Source organism: Pholcus phalangioides, unplaced genomic scaffold, assembly GCF_987345545.1.
Source record: "Pholcus phalangioides strain wild (caught in Gottingen) unplaced genomic scaffold, Ppha-v1.0 ptg000015l_1, whole genome shotgun sequence".
Classification (NCBI taxonomy): domain Eukaryota; kingdom Metazoa; phylum Arthropoda; class Arachnida; order Araneae; family Pholcidae; genus Pholcus; species Pholcus phalangioides.
Window position 1 is genome coordinate 109856292 of NW_028301608.1, and position 10913 is coordinate 109867204.

A 10913-nucleotide genomic window follows, 5' to 3' on the forward strand; every position below is an offset into this window, starting at 1 on the left:
TACTCATTACTCAAATTCACCTCCCTGTGCTTTAACCCACTTAGTCTCCCCCCCCCCCCTTCTGCAAGTACACCCGTGTCTGTAAGCTACTCTTTTAGTCATTCACATGCTTGCACACTATATTTGTCACTCGCATGCTTGCAAACGCTTCAGGTCACTTACATGCCTGCACACTTCAGGTCACCCACATGCTTGAACACTCTTTGGGTCACTCACATGCTTGAACACTCTTTAGGTCACTCACATACTTGCACATGCCCTAGGTCAACCTTTTGGTCACTCACTGACATGGTTCTTTGCCTTTATGGGCCACTTTTGATCATTTGCATTTTTACATATGCTCTATGCATTTTTCTTAGTCATTCACATACTTGCACGCACTCTAGCTCACTCTTTTACATGCTCGCACAGATCAGTGTCTCACAGGCCGAGGCAGATTTATTTAGGGTCATACAAATTTTGCTGCCCTTCTCCCATTCTACTGATTTTCTGGGCTACTCATTCTCCATATTTTGCCTCCCTGGGCTATAGTCCGCCAAGCCCTCCGTAAATGCGCCACTGCCCATCACTAATCTAAGTGAATTTCCAAACATATACCACCTAATACCAAACAATAAACACTTAACATGTAAACGTGGTGAATCAATGCCACCCATAATCCAGCTAGCCAGCCGATGTAGCTTCGGGAATGATGAAATTCTCCTAATTGTCCAGGAGAATTAAGATGTAGGATACTTATGGAACAGGAATGTGCGCCTAGAATGAGCTGAAACACCTGGGTGTCCGAACATTGGCTGACTTGGACACTTGGACCAGGACTCCATGTGACGCAAACATAGCATCGATTTGTCGTTGTACGGCCTACACGACTATAACTTGTGACATTCAACGAACGCGGACGGACCGCCACCAACCAACGGAACTTTGATTATCGAGTTCAGACGTGCAAAGGACGCTATATATTATCTATTTAGATTTCGATTCATCATAATTATTCCGTTTATTTATATTCCTGTAATTGGACTTATTATTCTGTTATATAAATTTATATAGATATATTCATTAATAAAATTCCGGATGCACCCATCTTTCGGAAACGCTTCGATATCTCCTTGAGATGGGAAGCAGGGTGTGTCCGGCCCTTCAATGTTCAAACATACCACAAACGTCAAGTGATGTAACAGGTACAAGCCGCAAATGGAACTTATGCATAATGATGCTTATGCATACGTAAGAAAGGCGAGCTTTTAAAAAAGCTAAAACGCGGAACGTTATTACGAATGTTGTGTGGAAGAACATAGAATCGGAAAATGGACCGTTTACAAACTTCGGAACCAAAGGAAAAAAATTCGGGGTTTTTTTTGGAACCGAGCACAATGACTACAATTTTTTTTTTTTTAAAGATTTGGGTTTCTTCTTTCTATGAAAAAACTACTATTAACGGTGTATACATTGGAAATTATGGTTTAAAATTTAATTATCTGTTACTATACGCATGTGCATTGTATAGCCTAAAGCAGTGGTTCCGAAAGTGGGCAATATCACACCCTGGTGGGTGCTGGAACGGTCCAGGGGGATTATAGAAGCCACGAGTATAACATAGGATCCTATGGGTTTGCTTGAGTCGGAGGGGGGGGGGGCGAGGAGGAAAAAAAAAACTCTGAAGAAAGGGGCGATGGAACAAAAAGTTTGGGGAACGATGGCCTAAAGCCTGCATCCATTTAAGAGATTATAAAACAAAAATATCTCAAATTCCTAGAAAAATACTGTACTAAACGAATCACTCTGAAAAGTTTCGATATCATACATAACCCTATGTTGGTATTCACAATTTCACGAGAGAATTTAGTCACGACTGCATTTATCGAGATATTAAAGATGAAAAATTACTCAATCTCAAAAATATTTTAATATACGATAGCTATAAAAAAGGGCCCTTTAAAGGGTTAAATTAAAATCAGAAATTTTGAAACAATATCAGTATTCTATGAAGTTTAAAGTGATTCAAGTCGGAAATTATTTCACAGATAAACGCGTCAAACAACATACAATAAATCATCCCAGTCTCAGAATGTTTTGTTTTTCCCTTTAATATTATTATTATCGGCTAAAATGTGTAATATTTCCATAAACAAATTTTATTTCAAGGGATCGATCTTGAACTTTCTTTTGTTCTTCTTCTTATCGATCATCTTGTCTCTCTTTTTCTTCTTCTTCTTCCAGTTTCCAAACAAGGACAAGATGTACAAGTAGCAATTCATCAAAGAGAATCCGAGCCAAAGCCCAGTATAGCCGCCAAGGAGGCTGAACATTTCTATGAGCTATAGGACAAAATAGATAACTCTTGTAAATATTAATGGCACGCACTTGAGTAGGTAAATATCAAATGGCCATTTTTAGTCAACTATTTATTTCATCATAAACGTGTTCTTCAGAATACTTAATAGGGTTTCGCGTTGTTTAACGAGGAATGAAATTTGCAGGCCGATGAGCTCATCAATCACCGTCTCTTTTGTTGGATTGACATGAAATATAGGAGATGGAAACACAGCCATGCGCGCACATGTTGTCAATAGGTGGCATGTTTTGTGTCCTTATTTGAATATGAAACCACGAAGATTCAAAAAAGAAAAAAGAAATTTTAAAGACATGATATCGGAGACCATGAAGGCTAGTATGAATAAACATCATCGAAGTTACAAACGCGTTTTATGTGTTATACGTCAGGAGAGTAATACCGACTTACGAAATTTTCGAGTTACGAACAGAAATGTGTTGGGTTGAAGAGTTCTAATCAGTCATTTAAGGGGCCGTTCAAGTATTACGTAAACAAATTTTTAGCCATTTTTGACCCCCCCCACGTCAGCAAAAGTCAGCAAAACACTGACCCCCTCCCCCCCCCTTTTCAGCAAAATTTCGTCATCAGCTCTGTCCCTCTGAATCCTAACTCATATTTTCGTTGCTGACGTAAGCATTATCCAAACATCCCCTCCCCCCTTGTCATCAAAAGTCAGCAAATCGGAAACCCCCTCCCCTCATCGATGATGACATAATACTTGAACGGCCCCTAAGGGCACACACATCAAGATTAATATTATCATTTTGTGATCTATTAAATGATTTTATTTTTCATTTCCCGATGATTTTTTCAGATATCCTTCCATTTTTTCTTGAAATTTTAAATCATATCACACTCTTCGTGACTGTTGCTACATACTTGAGATTCTTATTAATAAATTTCCGGTTGTACCCATCCTTCGGGAACTCGCCGGTATCTCCTTCGAGATGGGAAGCGGGGTGTGTCTGGTCCTTCTTGTTCATATAGGTCTGAGGGGAGATTTTTTCAAGGGTTTGCTGCAATTCCATAAGCGTGGTGTGATTCTGTTAGTACCACCGCATTGATGAAGTGCCCTCGAAGAAAGAAATCACACTCACTGAGACCAGGCGGTGGTCAATTTATACCCTTGCCCTACGTACAATGTCGGAAATATTGTACAATGAAACAAGGAAATATACTAAAACGAATTCCTGGCCTAACGTTGATTTCCTGCAAGAATAACTTTGATAACTGCTTGCTATATTTAGGTTTTAAAAACTGTCAATCCATTTTGGGACACCCTGGAAATACCTAATACTGTATAGTAGTGTTCTTCAACCTTTCCAATATTTGCGAACCGGTGAAATTAAGTCAACAGTTTGGGGATGTATTTGGCGAACTGGTGAAAAATGTAAAATAACTTGATGAAATTTTCCCAAAAATCACTGAATTATTATATTCATACTCCATGGTTACACTGGCAAGAAACAACTTTGATGTGGCACCCTTTTGCTGCCACCTATTAGATGAACAAAAACTATCTTCTACAACTCTTGGAGTAAAATTTGTTGTCAGTTCAAAACCTGTGTGCGGCATCAGAATGAACAATATGTGGTATGATATCATTGGCGTACGCAAAGGGTGGTTTTGGGGTTCTAACCCAATATTATAGTGTTATTTTACAGGGAAAAAAACCCCCGCCTCGAGAAAATTCTGCTTACGCCTATGTATGATATCATATATTGTTTATTTTTCTGCTTCACACTCGTGTAACTATTATGCACCAAATACTGGTTGCTATGTTTTTTATGCTTGCTGCAAAGCTTCGGCCATTATTTTTTGGTGTGCTGAGTATGAACACAGTACACGTATAATAAGTAATTAAGACTAGCGGACAATAGGATATTTCGCGATCTACATTTTTTTTTTCTCTTATTTCTTGTATTAGATGTCATCAGTGGTTGCAGTTTAACAATACTATTATGCCATGTCATACACGAGATTATAATACAGAATTACGAGATATATTAGACATATAAAAAGAAAAAACCCCGGCATAAAAAGCTTTGCGCTGGGACCCCTGCTACCACCTATCGAATAAAAACAGAACTATCAATTCTAATTATTGAAATAGAATTGATTGTTTGTTTAAAACCGGTGCGCGACATCAGAATGAAGATTAATGGTATTACGTATTGTTTAATTTCAAGCTGCACACCAGTGTAAATTTTGTGCTCCAAATGCACCAGTTTGCCACAAAACTTAAAACAGTAATTAGTTTTTTCTGTGCCAAATACAAAACACTAGTTTAAAAAATACTAGCTGAATAGTAGTAGTATATAGTAGTAGCTTACCGGATACTTCGGATGATGAGTCAAAACAGTTGACTCTGTGCTGCCGTAATGTATCTTGATACAAGCCATGTTTTGCCTGTAAAATAGAACCAATATGGATTGCGTTCAGAACAGCAATGTCGCGTTTGTCATACTTGATAGAAATCAATATTTAGGATTCCCGTGAATGTGTAGCCTACGCATAACTCTTTAAACTTGTTTTTGATAAGAAAAAATAAACAAATACAAATACAACGTCAAAACAGGTGAGAGAGAGGCAAAATGCCCAACGAGGTGGCTGGAAAAACCTTACATCATGTCTTCTCTCGTCGGAAAGTACTCTTTGACGCCCATTCTTTCGTAAAGTGAAACATCCTGTAGGACATGTAAAAATGATCTTAATACTATATAAAAATAAAATGAAAAGCATAATTTAAGTACAGTATATTTATACGATGGTACACATCCGGTAGGGGGGGGGGGAAATGTTTCAGAAAAAGACACCCGTAACTCTGAAATGGCAAACAGTAATACAAACATAACATAAAAAAAAATACAGTCGACGCTAGTTATAACGACCCCCCACTTTTCTATCGAAAACGGACGTTATATTGGGTGGTCGTTGTTAGGGTATTTTTATGTGGAAAAAATTTATGACTTATCCTACCGGTCATTGTAATGGAATGAACGTTATAACGTGGAGTCGTTATAACGAATGTCGACTGTAGTACGTTCCACACGTAGGCCGGAAGTTTAAATACAGTTTTTTAGAATTAATTTCATTTCTAACTAATAGATGACGCATCAGTCATTTTATTCTCAAGACCTCTTTCTGGGAGGTTATTTGGAGGGCATTGTTTACATGAACGCTGTATCAGCTTGCGCAGTTCATCAGTGAGGCATACGCATCCATTGCAGTAGAGGTATTGCAGGAAAGAGTGCACTTTTCAATTATCTCATGCTCTGGCTATGCAAGGCGACCATTTCCATTCCATCGCAATATGATTTGACCTATGTACGTGAAGTGTGAAGGACAATATCACTCACTGTTTTTAGGACCGCAGCTCCGTCAATTGGGCAACGTTGTAACTAATTTCACCAATCGGCGCATTTGAAATTCCAGGCTTGTCCATTAAACGGACTACTTGTTTCATTTCCCTATCTATTACTGTTTCCAAGTTATGCTATTTAGTAGATAGAGGAAGTCTTTTTTGAAACACCCTGCAAATACGTTGAATGCTTATTAAGTGGTTAAATACCACAGTATAGCTCTAAGTTGTCTGAGGGCTTTAACGAATATATAAACTCGGTTATAACGGCACCCCAGGTATAACGTCAATAACTGGCGAGGCGTGCGCTGTTTCCCACAGTGAATAATGTTGATGAACCTTGCTTATAACGTCGATGAAAACACGATGACTTCGAATATAACGACACATTTTTGAACGCAATTGCTTCCATTTTTATGTGGTGTTCCCCCTCCATGAAATTTTCAGAATTAGAGCTCATCACATTGAGGCAATGTTTGTTTGTTGTTCTATTGAAGCCTAATATTGAGAAAAAGATTCATAATAGGTTTGACACTCTGACTTGCTCGTTGACATGACCGGGGTATACGGAACCGTATTATACCGCAATTTTCTCCTTCCCGAATCTTCCTTTTAATAAAAATGTCTCTTATTTCTTACAAAGTTTGTTCTAATTAATAATCTTTACTGGAATCAAGGATGAAAGTAATTTTAATATTCATCTCACATATTTGTTTTGTTCAATACATTTTCCATGAAAAGCATTTCAATTCACTGCAGACTTACTCTAGCACTGCATTTCTTGCCAAAGGCTATTCATAATAATATTTGACAATAACGCCGACGAATGACATTTTTTGGCGAGAAATGGAGATGCTTCGTATTTATGATCCGAATTTCCCGTATTTCTATCAACCAAATTTGGTCTCCCCCTAATCATGAAATAAAAACTTCATTCACAGTATTTTCAGTCTTGAAAAGGATCAACCTTGGCTTTAACGACATTTCGGTTATAACGCCGAAATTTCTCAAAAATCTTTGATGTTGTTATAACCGAATTTAACTTTGTTTTTCTTTATTAAATTATCTTTCAATATTAAGTAGCTTTCTTTTTCTCTCTAAATTCGTTGGCGGATCACGACGAAAATCTCCGAGTGGACCGCGGCCCCTTGTTGAAGACCCCTTAGCGTATAGTAATGGATGAAATATTGATCTCAAGGCAATCTCTGAACTGATCCATACATAGAAACTTTGGTTAGTTTCTTATTCTACACTGGATTCTGGTTCATAACCCAAAACAATATGTACCACATAGGTCCAAATATCTCATAGTGGGTGTCAAAATTTATTTTTAATACTATTCTGCAAGGAACCTTTAGTCTTGAATAACGCAAACTGAAATTAATTGATTTAATGATTCTCTGAGTTACTCTTCATAATGGGTCTTTAATGAGCGAAGGAATCAGCTCCAATATGCGTGGGTGCTCATGAAATATTCTGTATGCGCCTTTTTTGTTGTTGATGAACGAGGGAAGAGGATCTTAAAACTGAATGAGACTCAATTAAGGATTGCGTGGGTTAATATCAGTTTACCCGTCCACTAACGATGTCGGAAATCACGGTGAAATGCCTATAACTCACGTTTCTCTAGACTCAATTCCTGGAAATTTCCCGAACTTTAGCATTTGAAAGAGTAAAAATATACCGCATTTATCGATGGCTCGGTTATTTGAGATGCGGTCGCCATATTAAGAAATCCCGATTTAGAAATGCATACAGACAGTAAAACCTCGATAAGTCGTCACTCGCGTTATCGACAAAATTATGACTGTTTAAACGGAGTGACGACTTGAGCGAAGTGCCGAAAAATATGAATTAAAATTACAATATTTCCAAAAACTTATTGACTGCAAAAGAACAAAAAAATGTTTTTATATATAGTAAAATACAAACACTTGTGAGCCCGGATTATAATACAAGTGGCAAAATATGCTCTAAACACACTGAAATATGCACTAAAAGTATAAAGATAAATCTTCATTTAAATAATGCCGAGATATGCCATGAAATCAAAAATATGCTTTTTTTCCATCTAGCAATGTTACAGACTACTATGCGTTTTTCCTATCCTTATTGCACAAGTGGTTAGTGTTCGAGTTTTGATTTACGGAAAATTCACCGACAACAGTTCGATACGAGTCAGTGAGTCAGTAAAGGCCGTATTCACCGACATGGTTGGTTTAAAATGTAGTCACAATTTTTGGATAAGAGATCAACATAGATTGGTTAAAAACCTGAACTTAACCAATATTCGTGTGGATCAAAAAATTGTGACTATGGTTTAAACCATGTCGGTGAATACCACCCTAAGTGAGAGGAATATCCGAGTCAGTAAATCCGTAAATAAGTTAGTAAGTCAGTATTGTAAATGATACAATAGTGAGTGAGTGAAAGAGTGGTTAGTGTTGATGAGTGGGAGGAAACTAGTGAGTAAGCTAGTGACAGATTGAGTGACCTAGACATAAGGTAAGTGGCCTAGTGAGTGAAGTGGGCTAAATAGATTCTCGTCATTGTTGACTCTAATGGAATAATGTAACATTTTCATTTTTCGCTAATGGAGAATTCTTGGAACTTCAACGTTCAAATCCCGATCGAACCTAGACAGAGCATCATAAATCCTAATGAGTCAGAGAGTGAGCGATATATCGAGTGACCCAGTGGTGACCCTAGACTGAGTGATCTAGGTGAGCGAGTGAGTGACCTAGTCTGTAAACGAACGACCTAGTGATTGAGTGTATGTGACAGAGTGAGAGAACTGGTGAATTAGTTATAAAAATGAGCGATTATACTCACGGATTGACAGAGTGAGCGACCTAGTAAGTGAGCATGCGAGTGAGAGTTAACGACTTACTTAGTGAGTTCATTCACTCATGTTGAACGAACTGTTGTCGGTGAATTTTCCCTAGCGATGAATTGCACGGCGGTGAATTTTCCGGACACGGGAAACATCAGTTAAATAAATATAAATGCATGATTTTAAGAAAAATTCACAAAAGAAGAAAGAAGCGAAATTACATACATTCCTCAATGGTTCACTGTCTGATGTTAACGTCTTATACACGACATTCCTAAAAACAGAGTGAAAAAGAATTCTGGTACAGTACAACAATTTTTCCATTCATATCAAATCATGTTAAAAAAAAAAAGGGATCTATTAGCACAATTCACGCACTATGCGATGCAAGTGAAGCAAAGCCTTTCAATCAGACCAAACGCGTTCATCAGTCCACCGTTATATGGATTCATATCTCGTCAATGGATAATGCAGAGGTTCTTAACCTTCTTCAGCAGTGACCCAAAATCAACTTCGCCACCCGTGGGACTATTTTTTTCCATAATGTTTTGTACACGAAACCTTGGGACCCTTTCCTTGGCAGTTGATGTATGGCACGTTTCGACTTCTTCTTGCCCATGTGCCGTTTTTAGGCTATAACATCGTGGCGCGAGAGGGGCCACAACTAAAAATAAAATTTTACTCTGTCATCCAGTAGGGGGGGGGGGTTGTAAGTTTACATTTTATGCCTCCTCCCCAAAATTTTGAATAAATAAAGAGAAACTCGGTGCCCTTCCTGGTACAGCGTCCGGGGCGCCAGACCCAACTGCCATCCCCTAGTTGCGTCCTTGAGCGTGAGGACTTGAGGATCACAGTATGAACTGACAGTTCGAGTCGGTGCCCAATTTGAAAAAAAGTTTCCCTGCAGAGAGCAGGCAGACCTTCAACATGATACTTACATAGCATAGGAAATTCAAGCACTTACCATCTTTAATTTTAAATATACAAGCCAGATGGCAGTGCCAAAAAAGAAAACGGAACATCGTAATTCCGACAACATAAATACGTTAGAGCCACATACACTTAGAGCACACATGTACCGATTCTTTAGAAATTCCGTCTAGGAATGTGCAGGGAGGTACATGTACGGTCAAATAATAGTTGTATGAGCCGACAGAGCCATCGTGGACCGTAACCACGAATGCACGTAAGCTTCTTTCACGGCTTCGTTGTTAGTGACCATATTTGAAACTACGAAATGAATTTTGTATGATTTTTCTTTACTCACAAATTTATTCCTACTACCTTGCGCAATCTTCAATACGTTTATGCAGATTAATTTAATTTCGTCCGTGTATGGCCGCTCCCGTGGTCATTTCAAAATGAATGAAGTAATGTACATTATCTAAGATCGAAGTATATAAAAAGGACCGAAAAGCACACTTTCAATGCTAGCAGATTGGTGAACGAGTGTGATCTGAATATGACGTAGTATGTATGTATCTTAACCCCTGTAGGCTGCAGGAAATAGTCGGTAAAAAACTGCTCTCAAGACGGCTGCGTAAAAAAAAAAAATCAATTTTTTTCAGTTAACTCCTGTGAAAGAGAGATGGCACTCAAAGTCATACGTTGCATATACAGTGATATTTCGGCTAACGAAGATAATTCGTTCGAGAATCACGTTCGTTAGCCGGGGTATCACTGTGCAGAGAAACCTATCTAAGACGGACACTGTAGGAGACGAAAACCTGTCTCCGACGGAATAAAAACATTGTTCCTTTTGTGTGTGTGTGTGTGTGTGTGTGTGCGCGTGCGCGCGCGCATCTTTGTAAAATGAAAACCTGTTTAAAATGGAATATTGTTTCAGTCTTTTGACGTTCCATTTCTCGTACAGGTATTATTGTATAACACAATCGAAAAAAGGTGAGGTACAAGCAGAGAATCTCGGTTCAACTTGCAAGCACCAACAAAATAGTGATTGGGGGAAGACACTACTACTCAACAATGTAAAATCATCCCACATAGTTCAAGTAAATCTGTTAGAGAATGGACATAATAAAAGATCTAGAAATATATATATATATATATATATATGCGTACGCGCCGACTATACGTCATTTTAAGAACTTCATGTAAAAAATAAATCTAGAATAACCCTGGATGAGATGGGAACAGGCTTAGGGTTAAAAAAAACATAATGAAGCATCTCACTTGCACGCCATTCTGCATTGTCCATAACAATCCACTTTTATCTCTTCACTTTTCACTTCCAGACATCTCTCTGGGGGGGGGGGGGGGAATTACTACAATTACTGGGTATACCTTAACATTATATGCGATAGTCTCTGCTCCATACGTTTAACAAATTTATCTTTCAAGATACGGTAATTAAATCCGTATAT

The 10913-nt window shown here is 38.2% G+C and overlaps 2 protein-coding genes across 4 annotated transcripts in view; one reads left to right on the plus strand and one right to left on the minus strand.

Annotated features, from left to right (window-relative positions):
* Positions 1-2044: 2044 nt before the first annotated feature.
* On the minus strand, positions 2045-10778 carry LOC149077555 (degenerin mec-10-like). The gene is made up of 5 exons (XM_089242801.1): positions 10723-10778; positions 8758-8806; positions 4964-5025; positions 4672-4747; positions 2045-2321 (listed from the first exon to the last, which is right to left on the minus strand). Exons 1-5 carry the CDS (start codon positions 10731-10733, stop codon positions 2139-2141), a joined length of 381 nt encoding a protein of 126 aa, XP_089098927.1. The 5' UTR covers positions 10734-10778; the 3' UTR covers positions 2045-2138.
* The window catches only part of LOC149077556 (degenerin mec-10-like), a 45615-nt gene continuing 36939 nt past the window's right edge, over positions 2238-10913 (plus strand). For all 3 annotated transcript variants that reach the window (XM_089242798.1, XM_089242799.1, XM_089242800.1), the window contains exon 1: positions 2238-2375. The gene's annotated coding sequence lies outside the window, so the exon portion shown is untranslated. The remainder of the gene's footprint in view (positions 2376-10913) is intronic.